This window comes from Phalacrocorax aristotelis, chromosome 8, assembly GCF_949628215.1.
Source record: "Phalacrocorax aristotelis chromosome 8, bGulAri2.1, whole genome shotgun sequence".
Taxonomy (NCBI): domain Eukaryota; kingdom Metazoa; phylum Chordata; class Aves; order Suliformes; family Phalacrocoracidae; genus Phalacrocorax; species Phalacrocorax aristotelis.
In genome coordinates this window covers 15,663,548-15,686,053 of record NC_134283.1, presented here as the reverse complement: position 1 = coordinate 15,686,053, position 22,506 = coordinate 15,663,548, and the positions used below count along the sequence as shown (strand labels likewise).

General features: G+C 41.5%; 1 protein-coding gene across 13 annotated transcripts in view; it reads left to right on the top strand.

Moving 5' to 3' along the window:
- Positions 1-22,506, top strand: part of LOC142061039 (E3 ubiquitin-protein ligase SIAH1) — an 80,247-nt gene that overhangs the window by 55,417 nt on the left and 2,324 nt on the right. Inside the window, exons 1-2 of one of the 13 annotated variants that reach the window (XM_075101554.1) lie at positions 6,771-10,348; positions 11,845-11,932. The exons of 3 other annotated variants lie outside the window; for them this stretch is intronic. Coding sequence is in view for 1 of the 10 variants with exons in the window: in XM_075101545.1 (XP_074957646.1) it covers positions 20,375-20,465 (91 nt within the window). In the remaining 9 variants the exon portion in view is untranslated. 9 more of the 13 variants (XM_075101553.1, XM_075101552.1, XM_075101559.1 and 6 more) reach the window with 9 other exon arrangements.

Here is a 22,506-nt window from a genome sequence, read left to right as displayed (position 1 = left end):
AACCTGTCTTCTGCCTCTTACTTCATTTCAGCTTCTTTTAAATCCTGAAAAAGGACATAAGCGGTAAATAAATCAAATGCATGCAGTTCTAACAAAAAAAAAAAAAAGGGAACTGTTTCTTTACGAAATAACTAGATCAGTTAAATTAGTCAATTATGATAATTATTAAATACAGAATATCAGCTTGATATTTTTTCAAGGCTGTCTGTCTTTTAAGTGTTTGAAGACTCAGTACATAGCTGCACTGTAATTAATAACAGACTATAACATATAGTTTCTGTGAGTATATCCAGTGAAGACAACTGGTACATCAGGACCGTCAAATCCAACCAGTCTAATGTAACATTAGCTTCAAAATGAAATATTTATTATTTTAAATATTAAGCCTTGAATTCTATTTATTTACCTTCTGAAACTTGAGCTTTTACTTCTGAAAGTTTTGTTTGATCACTTTTTTTAGTGGAAACTAAATTTGGGGGAATCACTACAATGCTGCAGATGTGGGAGGCAGCACTGCAGGAAAAAATCCCCAAGCCTTTTTTATGTAAAGTATTTATCAATACAATTACTAGAGTCATCAGCCCTGTACATGTATGAAGCTTTGCAGGTTAAGCATGGGATATCACACATATTTCAGAGCATCTCATTACTTTCTTACAAGCTATGTTTAGTTCAACAGTTTATACAAGAAGTTCTTCAGTGTATACCAAAATTGCTTTCTTGTGGAGTTCTTGTTAGCTCAGAATTTTGTTACTATACAAAATGTGTGTTCCAAACATGCAAAATGGCTATCGATGTTTACTTGAAAAAGTAAGATTATTTTTAAATGAACGGCTTTAAGTAGTTGTGCTATTCTTTCACTTTCTTGCTGTCAGAAAGTCCGTAAAGAAACCGTGTAGGAATAGAGGTGTTTAGCAGCCTAGGCAGTAGAAAATAGAAATTAAAAAAATACAAACTCATCCTACTGCAGGATGAAGAGATCAGTAGAGATCAGCAACTGATCTTCCATCTTAATATTATTGTCTTTAAGAGCCCTCCTGGATGTTTGAGACAAACTTTAAAAGTTTGTCTTCTTCCTTTCTGTGACACTGGGAAATTGTGGATGGCAAAAATAATTAATAATGCATCCAAAGTGCTAATATATATGGGGAAGATATTAACTGTCTAGAAAAAAAATAAGGCTAAATATAATTTTATTTGTATTTTTGTAAATATAATGTATTGTATTGCATATGAAGAATAGCCTTTTTCTTGTATTTCGTACTGTATTTGTGCTGGTTTTGGTACTTTGAGGAACGATTATCTCAGATGTCCTTTTGTAATTTGTGTAATCACTGATTTGTACTGATTCCTGTACTATGTTACTTTCAGGTACTTTGTTTACACAAGTGTCATGGATTTTGTTGGACACTATGTACTCATTTTTCTTAAGGGCTTAATGTTCTCATTTCAATACAAAAAAAGTAGTTCGAATAGCATATTCAAAACTGGGTAAAAATGAATTCTTCATTACTTTTAGAGACTTTAAAATGCTGTAAGTAGAAAATTCACTTAAATATGTGTATTTTTGCTAGCTTCAGTGTTGTTACAGACAAGCTTAGAAATGAATTTATGTTTTGGTGCTTTGCTTAGGATGTAGGCACTTAGCTACCAGGATCAAGTGCTACTGTGAATTAGCAGAGGCAGTCTTTCTGCCCAAGGAACCAGATCCAGCCACAAAATCCGAGTATCCAGTTTATCCACTGGTAATCATATTCCTACATCTCAAAAGAATCCTGCCATGTGTTGCTAATACTCTCTTCATTCTTGAAACAGAGAATGCGTTTTACAGAAACATAAAACACACTAATGACTTTTCATTTAAAATCTCATGTATACTGTAATAATGTATATGAACTTTGTAAAATGTAACAGCAACTCACATAGTGTGAACACGTTTATCCCTTTTATTAAATGAATATGAAATAGCTACTTTTAAGAACGAGAATACTATCTAAAGTTTAGAGGAGAAAAAAGTATTTTATTACATCTTAATATGAAACTGAAGACTTACAAACATTATTGTCTAGTAGGGAAACGCAGTAATCCCATTAAACTACAGGCCTACATACATATATAACTTTATCAACCACAGGGCTTCTATACACTTCCATAGTGACAGTAGGTTCTTTTCCTGCTAAACATTGCATACAAATGTAATGTCAATAAATTAATAATTAGTAAAACTTGATGTTAAAAAGACTAACTTTGGTTTGCAATTATTATGTTGACTGATACTGCTAATTTAGTGGCATCCCCATAGAGTCAGCCTTTAATACTCAGCATTTAAGAGGGCCTAAGTTGGAGTGCTATGTCCAGTTCCCACAACCATAGTCAGAATAAAAGGAGCAGTTGCAGAGAGAAAAGACAATAATGATCAGAGGCCTTGCAGTGGTGACCTCTAGATGGAAAGGAACTGATAGAATTTACTGAAGATTAGAGTCTTCAAAAACAGAGAAGGGAATAAAAGTGTTTCTGTGTTCACTGAAGTGTTTCAAGAATGGGCTAAAATGATAATGGGAGATTTAGGTTATGTATCATAGGGAGAAACAATGTAATGCTAGGGACAAACACTAGAATAGGTTTCAGAGGATGGTTTAAAAATTTTTACTGCAGGAGGATTTTTATGAGCTGTTTAGACAAACATCTGTCAGGAATAATGAAGGCATAGCTGATTCTACCTTGGAGCAGGAAAATGGATTAGATGGCCGTTTAATGTGCCTTTGAGACCTTTTAACCCTCATTTCCTACAGTAATGAAGTTTGTGCGATCTTGCTATGGGGTTAATTCCAGTCAGGCCTTTCTAACAACTTTTGAACCTGTGGGCTAATTTCACCCTGGTTTGAGTGAGGCGTGACTCTCAGAGACACTGAAGTTCCAGTAACTTTCTTGAGAAGGGTAATGATGGATAGTGGAGGAAAACTGAGATAAGCAGTCCTATGGAGGGAAGGAGGGAAATGTGAACTCTTTGGTCTGCCAGCTGGAGAGCCTGAAGATGTGAGCTGGGTGATGGAGCAGTGAGTGCATGCACAGAGCTGGGAAGCAGCTATGTTGGGTGCTCCCTCTGGGGCAGCTGTCAGTTACAGACGTGAGCATGCTGGGCTGCTACAAAGGGTTAAGGCAAGCTGGAGGCATTTCAGAGGTGAGGTTAGCAGGAACATGGGAGTAAAGTGGGAGGTTCCTGTGGTGAGGAGAGAGATAGGAGAAAAATCCATTAGAAAGTAGGCTTAATTACTTTCACTGTTCAAGGGACTAGTTTTTGTTCAGTGAAAGGCAAGTACTTAGTAATACTGACTGACTAGCAATGCGCTGATCTGATGCAGGACTGCAAGACTCCGTCAACTTGTCTTTTTTTAGCAGAAAGTTAGTATTTGCAGGATCAAAGCCTTAACCACAGAGATACTTTGTAAGAAACCACACAGACTACTGGAACTGATAAGCCTTCTGGTTCTCATATCTACAAATACTAGCTACTACTATTAGAGGAGCTTTTTTCCTTGTTGTCTATAGCAGACTTCCTTTTTTAAGTTTCCACTACTGAGTAGACTTCCATATGTTTAAAAATATATCAAATGATTGGCCTGACTCCATACTAAAATGAAAGGTGGGAAAACCCTCTAATACTGATAACATTGCTTCAGGATTGTGTCCTTCCTAGCCAGGACAAAAATAATACTTAATCATAACATCTTTCCTTAAGTATTCAGTAAGTCAGCCCAACTATGGGTTGGCAATCATTGCCACGTGTATTGCTCCTCATGAATACTCAAAGGCCGAGGCTCAATAACCACTGCGTAGCTACAAGGTGCGCAGGGAAATATTATCTGCAAAGAAGTTATACTCCTAGAGCTGTCATCCTTTGACAATAAATAATTGGTATTATCTATACTTGGGAGGATTCTTAAATAGTGCATTTGGTACATATTGTACTGCATCACTACAGTGATGTGTTTTTGAGAAGCTGCCTTAAAACTAATCCCAAAATCTCTGAATAAGAGCAGACTTGTCAGAGTCAACATTAAGAATGTTATGCAAAAAGAAGTGCTTTCCGGTCATCAGAAGGAATGAAGATGATATTGGGAACCATCTGGATAACCAATTAAACTAGCCAAGAAAGTGGTTCAGTCATTTAAAAATTGAAATAAGATCACAAATACATATATTAAAATAATTTACTTAAAATGAATTAAACATTGGCTCTCCTCTGGCAAACCTCTGAATAGCTTCAGTAGGTGAACAGGGTCCCAATTCAACAAAGCATACAAAAAGCACGTTAGTAATTAAGTTAATTTCATCCAGTTTATGTGCTGAGAGTTACTATGTATTTAGGGCATTGCTGGACAGGGGCCTAACCTGAATTATGCAAAGCCTTTGAAGGGGAAGAGACCGAAGGAGGGGTTTGGTCGTAGCAGTCTCTTAAAATCACCAGAATGCTCCGGTGCTGGACGGTACCAGCGTCTAGAAGTAAGGCCACTTTCGAGGGCTCTGCCATTTTGAAAAATAGCATTAATACCCCTTGTGACAGAGTCCAGCTGGGCCTGTGGGGCCTTGACCCCGCAAATGCTCGTGTACCAAAAAACGCTTTCGGCGCAGGTGTGCTCCCGCCGACCGGAAAAGGGCTGCCGCCGCCACGACCCACCGGGCGCAGGAGGGCGAGGGCCGGGTCTGGGGCCTCTTCCCTGCCCCAGGGCCCGGCGCCGCCCCGGGCTCGCTCGCTCCCGGGGCCGCGGGGCAGCCAGCTAACCCCGGCGGGGCTCCGCGGCGGTGCAGGTAAGAAGCGGACTCTCCCCGGACCCGGGAAGCGGGCGAAGGCACGGAAGGGCCTGAAGGCCGCCGGCGCGCAGGTCCCCGCAGAGCAGAGCTGAGCGCACCGGAGCGGCCTTTGTTCCCCCTCGCCGCGCCGGGAGCTTGGCAGCCCGGCCCGCCCGCCGCTGCCGGGTGCGCGTGCGCGCTGCCGCCCGCCCGCTACCGGAGCGCGCCTGGCAGGCAGGAGAGCTCCGCCGCAGCTGGCGCGCCCCCGTGGCGGTGTCTCCTTGGCCGGCAGTGAGAGGGAGGGAGGCAGCGAGCGAGGCAGCGCGCGGTCGGTGCGGGCCGGGTACCCAGTGTCTCGGCGAGAGCGGCGCAGCCAGTCGCCCCACAGCCCGCGCGATCGGGGGAGCCAGGCCGCCTCAGCGGGGTCCCGCCCAGCCCAGCGCCCACAGGTGAGCGTGCGGCGCTGGGAGGCCGAGCGGCCTCGGAGAGGGGAGGGCGCCGCACCGCGTCTCGCCTCAGCGGGACTCGCTCCCCGCCCGGCCTCCGCGCGGGGCGGCCGCCCGCCGAAGCCCCGGCGCGGAGGCCGCGGATGAGAGTCGGGACAAGGCCCCGCCGCGGCCTAAGCGCAGCCCAGGCCTCCGGTTTCCTGCTGGTGGCCGTGCCCTGCGCCGCCGCCCGCGAGGGGGGCTGAGGCAGCTGGGCCCGGGGGGGAGAGAGGTGCGGCGGGTCCTTCGAGGGGAGAAGGGGAGCGGCGGCAGGCGGTTCCGAGCCCTTCTGCTGGGCTATTGTGCGACGGGCTGAGGCGGCGGCCAGGCCCGGCGGCAGCGGAGGGCGTGCGACGGGCTGAGGCGGCGGCCAGGCCCGGCGGCAGCGGAGGGCGTGCGACGGGCTGAGGCGGCGGCCAGGCCCGGCGGCAGCGGAGGGCGTGCGACGGGCTGAGGCGGCGGCCAGGCCCGGCTGCAGCGGAGGGCGTGCGACGGGCTGAGGCGGCGGCCAGGCCCGGCTGCAGCGGAGGGCGTGCGACGGGCTGAGGCGGCGGCCAGGCCCGGCTGCAGCGGAGGGCCTGCGCCGCCTCGGCCGCGGGGTTACCCCTTTGTGGGCTCAGCTTCGCCGCGCCGTGCGCTTTGTGCTGGCGAGAGTGGAGCGGGCCCGGCGCCGGTCGCCGGCGCGGCGAAGGTCAGTGGGGCCGCGGCCGCGGTTGGCCGGCCTGCCTGCCTGCCGCTGAGGGCCCCGGCGGCGCCCCGCTCTGCTGGCCTCGCGCTGTGCTGGCCTCCCGGCGGGCCCAGCCGCCGCGGGAAACCGGTTGCCGGAGGAAACGGGTTCCATGACATTTCTTGGGGAGGCTGCTGCTTCTCTTCTCTTCTCTAATCCGATGAGAGTGAAGGTAGGGGGGATTCTCGCTCGTCCCGCGGCTTCCCCTGCGAAATCAAACGGCTGGAGACCTCTGTTCTTTCCCCTTCACCGTTTTAAAAGGACTGGAAACAATAGCGTCTGTAGTGAAAGGCAAAGTATTTCTACGGAAGAACCAAGTTTCTTTTCCAGCAGCGAGCTGGTGGCACTATAAGCTCACCTTTCACTTATAAACATGCACTATTTCTCCTGTATTCTCTCTTCAGTCTCTATTTCAACCAGTCTGGGCAACTACTACCTTTCCTCTGTAATAAGCAGTTTACTTATATGCTAAATAAATAGATAAAGTGACTGAATTTGTTTAACGTGGCAGATGATTGGATGTTAGGAGGCTTTTAGCTAATTGGACTAGGTCGCGAAGGACATGGGTTGTTCCACGTGCGGGACATAGTTTCAGTTGTCTGTTTATCTCCTTTCTAAATTCCGAGGCCAGCATGGTGCGTTCCAGAGCCGGAGGAAAAATGGAAGGGACTTTTCTCAACCCTGAGTTATTCGAGCTGGTCTTCAGGAAGATTTGAGGTATTGGAATACAGGTGGACTCGTACAGAGGCTTTTAGGATAAAACCTGGATCTCTGGACTAGTCATCTGTTGCAGAAAATAACTTTGGGGAGCATACTTAAAGAATAATTTGATTAGTTCTACTTTTATCATTTGTTCTATGCCTTAACATTGACATAAAAAATGAGTGCTAGGAAGGGTAATTGTGTTAAATTCAATGGAAACTGACGTTCTTAAATAGCTTTAGCACTTTTCACAGCAGTGAAAAATAATACAGGAAAGCACAAGGGTAAGAGTCATCCATCAGTGGTATAAGTTCAGGAGTCTGTTGTGATCCAAGAATTCTGAAACTGACGAAATGGTGAGCATTTTGGTTCTGAAAGTACATGTCTTAACAAAGTATCTTGTCCATTAATCTATCATTCCTGTTGGTAAGGTTGTAATGCTATAGTCTAATTAGACTGTACTAGAGGAGTTAGCTCAGAAATTCAGTGGTTCTAGCTCAGTAGGTGCGAACTAAGGGAAGTAAATATTTAAAATAACACAAGTACTTTCCATACTCAGGTGTGAGTATAGTTGCTGCTGTCTGCTTACAGTGAATTGAGAAAGAGATACTATTTAGATGTCAAGTACCTGCCTCTAATATGGAAGAGGCAGGAGTATGAGCATGTTCATGTAAGAGCAACTCTTCTTGGTCTGAAAACTCAAATTGAGTAGGACAGTATTATGAACTCTGGTCTTCACATAAAACGTTTTGGAAGAATATACATGCAACTCCTATGAGAAACATAACGTTCTTAGATGTGTAACTTAGAATCACTTTATTTTTCTTCTTGTAATAGTGTTTGTAGTCTTGTAACTTCCAGCATTAAAAGTTGGACCGAGTTTTGCTAAATAGATTATCAGTGTATGTTTTGCTTTAATGGTTGTCTCATTTTCAGGAGTTAAGCTGAGCCAGAACAGTTAAGGTAAATCAATGATATCTGAAATACTGGACCCTTATGAAGAACTCGGTCCTGCAGTTGTGATGTGTGTACCCAGTCTGCAGAAAGCCGAAGGGGAAATCATGTTTCCTGCAGCTGACTGTAGTTACCTGAACGCCTGGTTGGTGCTGTTGGGTGCTACCTGCTGCTGCAGTGAAGTAAGGATGCTGGCAAGCTCTGGTTCATCTCAGCTCTCGCTTAGGGTGTCTCTCTGAAGTTTATGTTCTTAAATATCACAAACATCGTAGATGCAGGGGACTGTTTTTACTGGATTTTTAATTTTTTGTTGCTTTGGTTTTTGAAGGAAAATCAGCATTAAGAAAAGTGAAAAGTAGTTGTGATTAAAAAAAGAGTAGTGAGTGATATCCCATTTGACTCCGACAGAAATACACAACAGGTAGAGACATAATGTTACCTTAATGAAATGTTTTGTTTCATTAATAAGAAAACTTGTAAGTAATTTGCTCTTTTTCAAAGTGTACATGCTGTTTGTGTCTTGAATGTACCATGTCATGGCAAAAATGAAATTTTGCTGTATGTCTTCTGTGTACAGTATCACATCATGGACTAGAAATTGAGAGATACGTGTGAGATATTACTGTAGGTTTATCTGAGTTTTTCCTATTAGCACTTAATTGCATGTAACAAAAAATCTTCCCAAGTCATTGACTTGGGGTTGTTTTATACCAAGCTATACCATGTTTAGCTGTTAACTATACTAGATAAAGAAAGAAGACAAAACCCAGCATTAATGCCCCATTAATACTCTTAAGTTTTATGATGCACTTCATATATGGATATATTTTCTAGTTGTAATCCAGACTACCTACTATGTTTCTGTAATGCCCAGGGCAATTATTTTTAAATATATGCCTGTTTGAGTTAATGTATAAAATGGTGATGCTTTGTGTTGTCACAGGAACAATAAGAGATTTGGTTACTAATACCACAGTACTTTAATCAGATAAAGTGCTAGATAATTACAGTGACCCAAATGGTGCACTTCTGATTTTGACTTGTTTCTTTTTGTAGAAGCTGAATATGGAAGCTGAGTTTCGCTGTGTGTTCAGTGGGGAAGCAAAATATTTGAATGGTGAAAAATGTATTTGTCCTTTTGCATCTGGAAGTGCTTTTTTAAAAAAATTACTGTGGATATATTCCTACAGGGAAATTGAATTTGCTGCTTTTTACATCATCTACAGTTGTTGTTGACCGTGTCATTTTTTGTACAGTTTTGTACCTTTTCTTTTAACAATTGATGACCTTGCTGAGATATGAAGAAAAACAAGAAGTGTGTAGAGATAACTTCTGCTGCTTAAAGAATTAGTCATCAGCTCCTTTAAAGTGAAACAGCAGTTCTTTGAACTTTGATTTGTGTGGTGTGAAGTCTTTAACTTAATATTTTAAAGTTCTTTCCTACAGTTCTTGCATATGGTACTGAACGGAGCAAAAATTCATTTAGTCTTTAATGAAGGACCAGAGTGGCTTTTCAGTGCTTTTTTTTGAACGCTGTCAAGGAGGAGCATTTAAAATGCCACACTTTTTAAGAGTTATTTGAAAATATGTGTTCAGATGAAATATGTCAAGGGAAAACTATATATGAATGAAAATCATATGTTAAATTTTGCTAATGTACAGATTGTCAAAAGGTTGAAAAGGTTTTAACTGGAGTGGGAGTATTTTAAAACAATTTAGTATTAAATTAGAGGAGGGAAAGCTTGAAAATGAATTCCTTTACATAAAAATTGCTAGAGCTGGAGTCTAGCTTAGAAATGTAGGTGTATTAAAAGGCTTATCTTTGTTGTTTCTGTATACTCTGTGTTACAGCATTCTTGTTAGGGGAGGTTCTGTGTATTTTGTATTTTGCAAGGGGATGACAACTGAAACGTGAGGTTTCTAAGTTCTGTTTTGTAAATCTTGGTCCAAGTTGCTTTGTGCTGAAAAGTGATGTAGGTACTAGCTCAAAGTGGGTTTTAAAAGTTCGTTTTTCCTGTGATTTTTCTAAAAGTCAGTTAATATTATTTCTGAAGTAATGCAGTTAGTTGCTGTTAATGCATCAGTGTTAGAAGAAATAATAGAAGATGTAGCACTGCACAAGCTGTAGCACATCCAGGGTGCAGTTCTGCAGTAGCTACAGATGGTTTCTGTTCAGGCTGCCAGTGATAACTTGCAGTCTTGCTGTCACCAGTGTGAACGTGAAACGGGCAGTTTTAGTCCCAAGTTTAGTTGAAAACTAATTGCCTGTGAGGAATGGGTAACTATTATCTGGTTCACTTCCCAGAGTAGCTTGCTGTGTAGTAACGTAAGAGCTGGCGCTGCTGCAAGAGATGGCATTCTCTGTCATCGTGGGCGCACTCGGGATCAGTGTAAATGCCAGGCTTACAGCTAAGAAAGAATGGTTTCACCCTCGATTGCCAACTTGGTTTTGGTGTCTTCCTGCTGTGCCAGTGTAAGCACTCATGTAGTTGTGCAAGTCTGATCTTGCTGAATACGTTACCTTAAAGAGAAAGAAAACTAATGGGTAAAAGGCAGTGCAGCCATTCATTTTAGTGGCAGCTTGCTTTTGTTTGTTGTAGAAATGGTGGAGTTGCATTCTGACACACTCGGTGTCTGTGTGCCTGGAGTCATGGAGCCGTTATCTGGTGGATTGTTCTTTGTGCTACAGGTGAACCTTTTTCTTAAGTTGTTTGTAATGGTATCTGAAACCTCTTAAGAAATAATGTAACTGAGCAGTTCTCAACTGCTATTAAAATAATTTAAGAACCTCTAAAACATGTAATGTTGCTACTTTCTCTTTGAAAGTAAATGATCTGTGAAAATGGACTCTGTGATTTTTTTTTTTTTAAAACCTCACTACCTCCTGTCATTTTTTCTGACCAGACACAGGACTCAGAATTTGTTCCAGTCTTACGATCAGATTTTTTAAATCTTCTTAAATTGCCTAATGTTTTGGAAATCACATTTGAAACATCCTTCGATGTGTCAACACACAAATGCATATATATATTACCCCACTTTCAGGTATACAAGATAAACTTCTCATGTTTAACTAAAGCTAGTTTTTAAATTCAGTGTAACTTTTGCCTATATGTGAGCCTTAAGTCTTGTTTCTTTCCTCCTTCTTACGTGGATGTACAGTGAAAATGCTCTACCTAACTAATCTTTTGATTTCTGAATGACTGGGGTTTTTTAAATATATAGGTGTGTATGTGTGCGCGCGCGCGCGCGTATGTATACATATGCATATATTGAAATTATTAAAGTAACAAAATGACTTTCATTCACAGGATTTTTTTTTTCCTTTCTTGTGGATGAAGGTGTCAACGCAGTTGAGTGTTTATTTGTGTAGGGTTCTTCTCTCCATGGCTGATATCTGTGTGATTAAGCAAGTACGTTAAGGATGTAATTTGAAGACTGGTTGCACAGGTGTGACTGGGGAATAATTTGGCTGGCAGATGTTGATGGTGTACTATAAAATCCTAGTCTGGCTTTGTGCTAGGTCAAGTATAATCATTAGAAAGGAAATTTTACAAATAAAAAGTGTGCATTCCATAATGAAGTTGAGACAGACATTATTCTAAAACAGCACCTGTAAAGCAGTAATTTTGAGAGTACTTTTAAGCATATTAAAACCAGCTGCTGCCCTAAACAGCTTTATTTTAAAATCAGGTGTTCCATTTAAGGAATAGTTGTTCCTTGTACAATCATAATTCTTCCATGGATGTACAGGTGCTCATCTACTAAAGAGTGTGGGGAAAAAGATTAGTTCATGAAGGCTGTTCCTTAATATGCATATGAGGATGTAGACTTAGGGTTGCTTGTGAAACTTTAAGTTTTTTATTTCCAAATTTTTGAATGCTTATGTTTTTGTAACACTCTGGTAAAAGAAAAAGGCTAAAAAGTACTGAAGTTTACAATTACACTCTAGATAGTGAGTCATTGTTAGGATTTGATGTTCGAGATTCAGCACTGCACACCAGACTCAAGTTTTGATTTAACTACAGAACAGAAGAGAGGACAATACTTTGCAGAGAAGGACGTAGTGATAAGTAGTGAATTTAGAAAGTGCTGATAAAGAGAGCGTGAATAGCAGGAAAACACGTCTACTCCTGGTCATTTCCAAACCATTTATAATATCTTGTGTTTTATTTTCTGATGCAGACTGAGGCCTGATGTTAGAGTGGTTATGGCTGAATTTTAATTGTGTGTGCCATGAAGCATTTCCCAAGCAATACAAATAAGTGAAATAGTGAGTGCATTTTACTTAGCATTTGAGATACTTGATCAGAATTTAATGGCAACAAAAGAACAGATAATTCTCTTGCCTGAGCGCTCTGTTTTCTGCTGAATTTGAATCACTTGCTTCAAAAGCTGTGTGGTTGGATCTTCACAAAGAAAGCAGAGGGAATATTTTTGGTAATACAAGGATCCCCCTAAAGAAAGGTTACTTTTTTTACATTCCATAAAATGTCAATTTGGAGTTGATGTCTCAGAAGGAGGCCTTCAGGTTAGATACAGTAGAATTAGTGAGAAGGGTGTTGCTAATGTCTCCCTAATTAATATCTTTGATGTACAAAATATTGGAATGAATAGAGGGCAGTTATCCGTATGTGAGCAGGAGTTGGAAAGTAAACAGTGCTTGAAGTTTGACTATTGCTGCCTGTAAAAACCGAGGTGTTAAATAATTTAACATAGTGTCCTTTAGTGTATAATGATATTTAGTTATTATTAACCTGAAGTAAGTTTGAATAGGGTCTACAGAGTTAATTTAGTATACTTATCAAGTGAATTCATTCCCTTTTGCATTAATGTGTGAGACTCGTGGCTACTTACGGTATTTTAAAACCTGTAAAAGGCAGGGAAGTACTTGCCTGTGTTGACTCTGAAACTTGTGACAGAGGAACTACCAAACCCAGGTCTCCCATCCCATGCTGCAGACTACTGCTCTAGTACCACTAATCCTTCTCTCCCCCCCCCTTCTTTTTGTGGAGCCAGCAGTTCAGCCCGTTTCTGTTTGCTATGCCTCAGGTTGGTAATACTTGCTGGAAGAGTGCTCTTATTTGTGAGATAAAGCCACATTCTAAACCTGATGTCTTCACGAAAAGCAGTCGAGCTGTTGCTCTGTGCAGGAGTGTGACCGTGCTAGACTTGTCAGTAGCTAAGGTTGAGAATTTGAGTAACACTGTAATAATGATTTTCAAAAACAGATTTTTAATGGAGGCAGTTGAATCCTTGTGCAGCAGTACTACAGAAACAGCTGATTCAGAACTGATGAGCGGGGAAAACTTAAATCACTTAAACTATTGGTTTTAATGGAGGCACACGTACTTCAATGAATGGGTGCTAGAAACACAAGACGTAGAAAATGGGAATTTAAAGAAATTAAGTGCAGAAAAGTTTGGAACCATCAGAAATGTGAAGATGCCACTGTGTTTTTGCACTTCTTTTACTAAGGTCTTGTATTTGTTACAAGGTAAATAATTCCAGTGCTCTTTATTTTCTATCTGCAGTATATTAACAGAATACAAAAGCTGTGTCCTATCTTAGATTTCCATAGTTTTCCTTTCGGATTAGGTATCCATAGTGGGAAGATCTTGCTTTGTAAATATAGAAGTGTCCATTTTAAAAATATGGATTTGATCCTTTACATTTAAAATGGTGTATGTTTTATTCTTTGTGTTGTGTGTGATAAAATAAAGACATCTGACATTCTTCTAAATGTTCTTGCCTCTGAAGATTAAATATATGGATTTTCTTAAAAAAAAACCAAAACTTGTAAAAACTATTCCTCAAAACGACTAGAGATTCTGTTTATGTTAGTACTAGAAGTTCTGAAAAATTTATAATTTCTGATTAATTAGAAGTTAGGCTTCCAGTGTTGCTCCTCTGTGCTCTGTGATGCTGGATGTACTTAAGTGCAGATTTCATATCTGACATACCTTGAGGCACCAAGGTCTGTACTCTGGAATCAGTATCTTAGTTCTCCAAGCCCTCCCCTATGTGTTTGCCCTCCACAGGTCAGATTGCCATTCTTTACAGGGCTCCACTGTCATCAGGACTGCAAACAGGAATACCGAACAAATTAAGGATCGCAAGAATAAATTCTTATTTAAGATGGAAATATGTACGGACCTCAGCAATGCACAAGATGTGGAGATCTTTATAAAAATAGTCAACATAGGTAGTCCTGCCTTGACTCCTCCTACAGAGTGGCTTTCTGTGTCATGATCAGTGTCTTTTATAGGCCAGGTCCTACTTGACCAGGTCTGGTTATTTTGATGGTCTGTTCCCTAGCACTCTAGTTATGCAGGGAAAATATTGCGCATAAACTAGGTCTTGAATCTGAATTGGAATACTTATTGCAGAAAGACTCTGTATGTACCAAAGTACAGGTGGTACTTTTAGTTTAGCCATATTGAATTAAGGTAGGCACTGCATACCACACCCTCTTCCCTGTGTCTGCCACAGACACAGGAATGGTGATGCAATATTGCATGGCAATTACAGTATGCAGCAAAGAATATAGTTTTTGGAAAATCAGACTGAGGAAAGAAACACAGCCCCCAAAGTATCACATCTGGTAGGATTCGCTGTCAACATTTACAGACTCTTTATTTTTCCTTTTTTGTTCCTTTTTTTCTTTCTTTTTTTTTTTTTTTTTTGCTAATAGAGCATAATTGTATACAGAGCCCATCTATGATATCTTGTAGAACAGGATTAAGTGCTTCCTGCTTTAGATACTTCTGAATGGTAGTATATGTTACAGCATTAAAAATAACTTGCCTTTTTTTCTGGTGCTGTTACTATTTCCCTTTGTAGCTGATCCTTCTGTATGCCTACCTTACTTTTTATTGCAACATGCTATGTCTGGAACTTTTTAAGAGGTAGCTGCCTGTGTTTATAGAAGTTACTGTGCTGAATTATTGTTGAAAGGTGATCCTGATGCAGCTCAGTTCAGTGTGCTCTGTGCATGGTGAAAGGAAATGAGATATTACTAAAAATAAAAACTTTACCCTGTTATTTATTGTTTGCATAGAGTTGTCTGTATTTTGATATGAAGTTTATTTTGTTAGATTCTGTGGTTTCTGCCATCTTTATTTTGAAACCTGTACTTCTGGCTTATGTCTGTTAGCTTTACTGTGCTCAAACTGTGGCAGGCTGCGGAAAGGCATGTTCAGTTTGGTATCTGAGAAGGCTAGTGTGGGACAGCTGCTGTTTTGAGTTCATACCATAGTTTATCATGCTATAGGTTCTGTGTGTGGGCATGCTAGAGTTTCAGGTGTCCTACATTGAGGAAGGGTCTGGCCATTGACTGGCTACCGAAACTGGGAGGAAGGATAGAGAGCTAGTGGACGGAGAAAGAGAAGGCTTCTATCACAGAGCAGTGCTTCAGGTACAGTTCAAGAGTGTGCAGTATCCACCTTTGAGCAGTATTTCTGTATCACCATCTTCATGCTGCTGTAGTAGGTGGGACTTGGCAGTGTCAGCAAGATAAGTTATTTGCTTGCTTTTAAAAAGGAAAAATACAGTAAAGTCCAGTTTGGAAGTGGCCCATGATCTTTTTAATGCAAGCGTTTGGTTTTGGTTTGTATTTAAAGAATGGTTCTTTTTTCTCTGTATATTTGTTTAACTATATATAATGCAGAAGGTCTATTCACTAGTAAATTTGCAGCTTAACTTTCTTTAATTCCAGTAGATTACCAAATAGCAATAATTTTTGCTATTGTTGCTTATACCAGTATATTTAATACATTGCTGCATTTGCTTTTTCTAGCAGTGGCATTTGATAAATTGTTTTTAGTCTAGCTTGAATTTTCAGGAATTTCCTTTACTCCCTTAGCTTTTGCTTTCTGTCCTGCTTCTTTACCTTCCAAGCTCAAAAGATGGGGGAGATAAACATCCTATTTTGCTTTATAATTTCTTGATGGCCTGAATTTACAGATAAACCTATTTTCTTTTTTAATGCTACACATAATTAAAAATCATGTGACAGCTGGGATGTTCTCAGATTATATAGTACAGAGTGGTCCAGACTCAGGTTTCTGCTTTTGATCAGACATTTCTGGTTTTCATTCTAGAATGAAATTTAAGGTTTTATCAGTTAGTCATTTTTTTCACTGAACTTTGTTCCTCAGCTTGTCTGTCTTTGCAAGACTGGAGTATTATAGCAGTCTAGTCTCTGATATTCCATGCTAACTTGGATCTTGATTCTCTAGAATATGGAATCTTCTGGTTGGCTAAAGTATGGGTTACTTTTAAAATTGTTGTAGTTCTTTGTTACATTTAAAAATGAATGCTACACTCATGGTAGGAGTTGCTTGCTAATATGATTTTTATGTGGTGGTTGTATGTCTTCTATAGGGTACTGTTCCTTCTTAATTTTACATTATAAAGTTGTTGGAAAGAAAATCTTTGGTAGGTAGAAAGAAACATCTCCTGGGTTGATGTTTAATATTCTGGCATAGATAGGCAGGAGGAACACTTAATGATAGTGATGAAGCAGAAGTCAAACAGCTCTAGTCAAGGCTCAAGTTTGTGTTGGATTAGAAACAGGTCGCTATAATTTGATGGGTGTAATAATACCGTTTGTGTTTATATAGTGCTGTTTGTATCTGCATCTGCCATGTAGTATTCATTGAATTTGCAGGAGATCTGGATTGCTGAGTAGCAATGACTCAGTGATCACATTGTGTACAGGAGAACATGTATGATAGTATCAGAAACATTGAGCGTTACGGTCTGGTGGTTCACTGCAGAGGTAGCCACGAGGATGACTGATTCCATGATTATATAAATCCCCTGGGATTTCCTTTTCTGGTGATTGGAAAGATGGGTTGGTAGGGAGTATCTTGAGGTGCAAGAAAACAGCTACCTGCAATTTCAGGCAGGCTGGGTCACAACAAGATAGTGGAAGTTTTTGTAATTTTTTATGAAGAGATGAACTGGACAGATGACATTTTGGAAAAGGAAGTTGCCTCAATTTTGTAACTTTTTTTTTCTTGTTTTATAATGTTCTGTTAAATTGGATTGCTCTGGCTTTTAATTATTATGTGGGAAAAGAGAAGCCCTGAGGTGTCTGAAATAACAGATAGCATGTAGTTAAGGGCAATAAAGAAAACAGTGTTTGGAAGGGTTGAAAATATTCATAATTCATGAGCCAAAACCAGAGTTTATAGAGACTAAATTGTGTTATGTAATTGATTAATAATTTATGTCATGAACTGTCTTTCTAAAAGTTTTGAAGTAGGCTAGTAGGTACAGAGGCTGTGAATAAGCAGGTGTGTTCATTTCTGTGTCCAGCGTTGTCAGAGCTGCAGGAGCCGGCATGCATTTGATGTTAACCATGCCAGGCCTTTGTCATTTAGCATCTCCCAAGAGCTGTGAGAGATGAATTGATAGACTTCAAAATGGAAGAACCTTGTGCCCTAAAATGTCTTTTAAAATTTGAATAGGAATTAAAAATATTAATTTAAAAAAATATTCACAAGCTATTCTCCAGGACACTTGTACATAATACACTTAACGTTATATGTGTTTGCTGAAGTGTGGTTTTGGTGGTGGTGAGGGCAATATTTTCACTAGAGCCTACTAAAACCTTTTCCCTTCTGTTTTGCTGTACATTGACGATTGTGAGTGCAGGAGGGGACAGAGGAAAGGTAGATTCCTTGGAAAATTATTTTCAGAAATAGTAAGTACACACAATGAACAGCTGCCTTGTCCGTAATGCTATAGATGTTGTCCTCAGCCATTTAAGACTTCTCATAATTGAGCAGCTATGGTACAATAATATGGTATCCTAAGAATTTCTAATATAAGATTAACCTAATGTTACTTTAAAAATTGCGAGAAAGTTCCTTACTTAAAATACACCAGTGCCCCTTTTTAATCGGAACAAAGTGTGCTTTTTAATTACCTTCATTCTCAAGATAATAGTCCCTTGAGACTTCTGTATCAGTAACACTTCCAGTTTCTTGGGCATGAGATTATGTACTTTGTGTATACTTGTGTATGTGTATACCCCTCCCTTCTTGTTTCTAAATATATACATGCTTCTTTTCTCTGTTGCATTCATGAAACCTTCCTTCTGCTGCCAAAGAAATATTGGTGATTCTTTATAAAAGATAAATTGGAAAGATTAATATTTTACAAAATATTTATTGTTTATAATATTTTACAGAAGTTATCAATATGGAATTGTACAAATACCTGATGATATTGGCTAATCTTTCTGTATAATCTTTTAAGTTCTTTTTTACACCTGTTCAATGTGTATTTCCAACAGTTCGTTTAGCTTTTGGGTTTTGACATTCTTTGGCTTATATCTCAACTTGAAAAAAGTAACCTGTCAGTGTTTTTCATAACTTCGACTGCTGTAATGAAATGTTCTCATTTCCAGTGCTTTGCAACAGGGTATTTTAAAAAAAGTCTCATTTCCAAATATGATTGTACAGTTGAAAAAGTTGAAAGATTTTGTATTACTTTGTTGATGGCTGCAATGCATTAAGAATGCATTTTGAATGGAAGTTGCTGAATTCAGTGAGTTCTGAAATGTGATTGCAAAAAGATTTTATTTCATCATGTGTAGACATTTGTAAGAATGCATTTTTTTCTGTCCTTGCATCACTCTTCAGCATTGTATAATGAGATTTTTCCTTTCCCCTTCTAGCCATTAGGTTGACTATATAGTTTTGTGGGTTTTTTCGAAAGCTAATATTCAGTTACCCTCTCAAAAGCAAATTAAAATTAAACCCGAGTCTAATCTATTTTATATGAGTGACAGTTTCGGAGAAGCGGATGGTGTTGAGTTTGTCAAAGGTGCCCTGTATTTCAGTGAAATGCAGATGAGATTTCTAGAACGGTGTCTGAAGCTTTTATGCCTTTGAAAGATGAGAAGCTGAAAGGGTATTGGTCTGTTCCTATATACTGTTGTTAATTCCATGCCATGTGAGGTACATCATATTCTTGAACTTCTTTTTCCTTATGTTTGCACCTCGGCTGAGCTGTTTAAACAGTGAATTGATTGCATCTTCCCATTCTTGCTGTCATTTTTTTACCCATCTGGGGTTTCAAAGGCTTTCTCTTTTCAGGCATTGTTCATTTTATCACAGCGTAGCAAAGAGCATACGACACCAGCTAACCTGTCAATGGGCTTGTGGTTTTGTTTTGGGGACAGACAGCTGCTTTGCTGCTGGCATGTTTCAGACACTTCAGAACACGCCCCTGGTTTCTTGGTTTCTGTGCTGGCTTTCTTCAGCTTTTCTGCTTTGCCTAGAAACTTTCTTGTCCCTTAACTGGTGGGGATGCTTTATAGTGCACATTTGGGGGGGAAGCTGAAGCACACCTTGTATCAAGTTAGTAGGGGTTTTTTTTTTAATAGTAACTGGGTGTTATTTGCACGTGTTATAGTGCTGATACAAGCTTCCACAGTCTTCCTTGAACAGGACTTGAATTTCAACCAGTAGGAAAACATTTTAAAAAATAATTTTCTTTGCTCAGACACGGTAGCCTTACTTTTTATGCGACCAAAACAAATGTATTGGGGTGTGTTTTCTTCTGTTGCCTCCACTGAAACTTGTACTTCCACAATCTTATCATCATTGCATCTGTGTTCCATAATGCCTCAGCTTTTCTGAGCCCAGCGCGTGCATCATGCAAGCATGTTGCCTTGGTTTCCAACTCCTTTATCCTTAACGTGGTCTAATTTTTTTAATAGTCCACATGGAGATTCAAATATGCCACATTGTTCCAAATCTGTTGGTCTTGTCTTTTCCTTGAGATTGTGCTTTGGCTTAATCAAATAATCTTCATACAAATGGAGAAAATCCCTGCTAAATTGGTACTTTATAGATTAGCAATGGAAAATGGTAATTTGGGCAGAATCCTTGAAATAGCAGGAACCGGAAGTGAAATTCATGTATTCGAAGGGTTTTGAATGGAATCTATAGCTTTGAAAAACGATTATTTAGGGAGGATGGTCAGATGAGTCAGTCTCTAGGTATCTGACAGAGAACTAGCTGTGGCACCTACGAAGCACGTACTCTTGTGATGGTTGTTTCGCGGGGCTTGGCGCCGCCGGGTGAGGGGAGGCGGTGGGGGCCGTGCGGTGCTCTGAGGCCGGCGGGACGCGCCCGTGGGGCGGTGGCCCCGGGCGAGAGGGAGGTGCTGCTGGGCGGGCGGGGCCGGGCCGGTACCTCCCTCCCCTCCCCATCCCTCCCTCCCTCCCCAACCGGAGCGCGGCTGGCCGCCCGCGGGCGAGGCCTCCGCGCCCTCCCTGGGCGCCCCGGGGCGGCGGCGGGGCCGGACTTGAGCCGGGCCGGGAGCAGGGCCCAGCCCGGCGCAGCCAATGGCTCCTCAGGGTCGGGCCGCCTCAGCCGCTGGCCGGCAGCTGGGCGCGGGGCAGCGCCGGCGGGGAGGAGCCGGCTCGGCGCGCCCGGCGGGGGAAGTTTGGGGAACCATTTTGGGGCGCCGGGCCCGAGCGCGGGTGTAACGGGCAGATGCGGAGTGTGCGCAGCCCTAAATGGAGGGGGCTCCGGGTCGGGCCCGGCGCAGTAACGGCGAGGAGCGGGGTCCCCCTGGAGACCGCGGGGCCAATCGTCGGGGGCAGCCCCCCGGCCTACCCACCCCACGGCGGGGCCGCTGCCCCGGGCCCGGCTCTACTTGCGCGGGGGCGCCATGAGCTCCTTCGCTCCCTATGACCGGGAGATCGGCCGCCGGCGCTTTGTGTTCGTGGAAGGCGGTCCTGCGTGCGTGCTTGCCGAGGAGTAAGGCCAGCAGGGGGATAGGTAGCGACTGCTAAATGGCGTCACGCGCAGTATCTTAACCTGGTTTTGTAGCAGCTGTGAAATCTCGTTCCTCGGGACATCTCGCTAGGGTGTGTATTCCACCCTTCTCCAGAACGGTGTTGAGAACAGTTTCATCATCAGGTCCGTGCATTCTGATGTCGTCAAGGCCAGAGTTTCTCTTGATCTACAACTAGGAAATCTTAAAAGACATTTTCGCCTTTTCACTCTTTATTTCCAGTTCTGCAGTTGTTTTTACGTGGTTTGTAATTTTATGTTTTTGAGAGTTTGGTGGATTAAATGTATTACACTGTTAATAATTTTACTTGTGGTTAACTTGTAGTTTTTAAGACAGCTATAAAAATGAACTTCTCTGACTTTTCCATTATGATGTATTATTCATCTTTGTGTTAACAAGAGTGATGAAAAATGTAGGCTTTGGGCAGGTTTAGGCTTGGTAAATTATAGTTTATAGCTTTATCCAGTTTATTGCTCACATGCTAATCTCAATGGTGTAGTTCACAGATTTCCTGCTCATTTTCATTCCCTGCTCATTTGCACGGACCTTGGCTGTGGAAGGTGTGTGTGAGGGCTGGTCACAGACAGAAACGGTGATAAAACAGGGCTGTACGATTCTTTAGCACTTCTGTAGCTTAGCAAGCTTCAGTGGGGAGTACATCTGTGCCTAAGGTCTTTTGCAAAATTTCTAGGTTGCTTAATTTAACTATGAATGGGCTCTGAGAGGTGTAATTAATGAAACCAGAGTTCACCCAGCTAGTTGGACTGCCTACGGAACTGGTCTGACACAGTGGTTTTCACCAGTGTTATCTGCGTGTTACTGGGGATCCCTCGCTCAGGGCATATAGGTTCGGGTAAGATGAAGCACACACAGACTTCTCTGAAATGTGCGTCTTTACAGTATTTGGAGGGAAACACTTTTAGAATTTTACAGATGACTATGCATATGATTTATAAGATCTTTGCAAGGGAACAGTGTGATTGGCATTTGTTCTCCCGGGTACAATTATTCTTTGTGTATAATTTGTTCTAGAGCACAGAACTGCAGTGTGCCGGCATGAGCCTCCCACCTACGGGAGAAAAATGGCAACAGTGCTCAGTTGTCACAGAGGCTTTATCATTTGAATCTGCTTGCAACAAGCTGATGTGGCATTGCTTCCCCAGAACATGTCTTTTATTTGTCACAGATATCTTAAACTTTTTATCTAAGCTAGAATGCCTTACAGTAGGAAAATAAGGCCAAAAGGTACAAACATTCCTGTCATCTCTCTGCAGTATCATTTAAGGCCCAGCATTGAAAACCACCGAATGTTTTTTTTCCTGAAGATGGGAACTGGGTATTCCTAGTCCAACAAGCCTGAGGTGAAAGAAGAGACTCTGGAGGGGTGAGGTGATGTGGTTATTGGACATATGAGACTCAAAATCAGTGACCGAATGCTGAGTCTTAGACGCTCATGTTTTTGTAGCTCTGGACTGGGGAGAGGTCCTTCTGGAGAAGAATTTGAAATTGCCTGTCTATGATTACGGCTTGAATGTCAAGGGATAAGTTATTTTGCATGTTGGAATGAATCTCTTAGTTCCTTCGCTTCATACCCCAAACAGTGCATGTCTTGCAAAAGCATGCACATTATGCTGCTTTGAGGTATATAGTCCAAGTATGAGTAAGTTTGTGGGTGAAATGCTGCTAAATATGGGAAGCTTGCCTATTGCCTAATACTCCATGTCAGATAGCAGGGAGATTAAAGATGAGGTTTATTTTGAGAGCTTTATGTGTATGTGACAGACACAAAGCTGGGGTACTTGCAGAGAACCACTTAAGGTGGTTGAGAATTTTAATGTGTAACAGAAGCCGATTTTGGATGGCATTTTACTTAATTTTCCTTAATATGAATGTAAGGGGTTTTTTTTTCAAAACAGAGTGGTTTTTTTTCTGGTAATACTAGTAATTCCTTTTGTACAAGGAGGAGGAGAGTTAGGGGGCACATGACAGAGCGTAGCATCCGTAACACGTTAAGAAATATGGTAC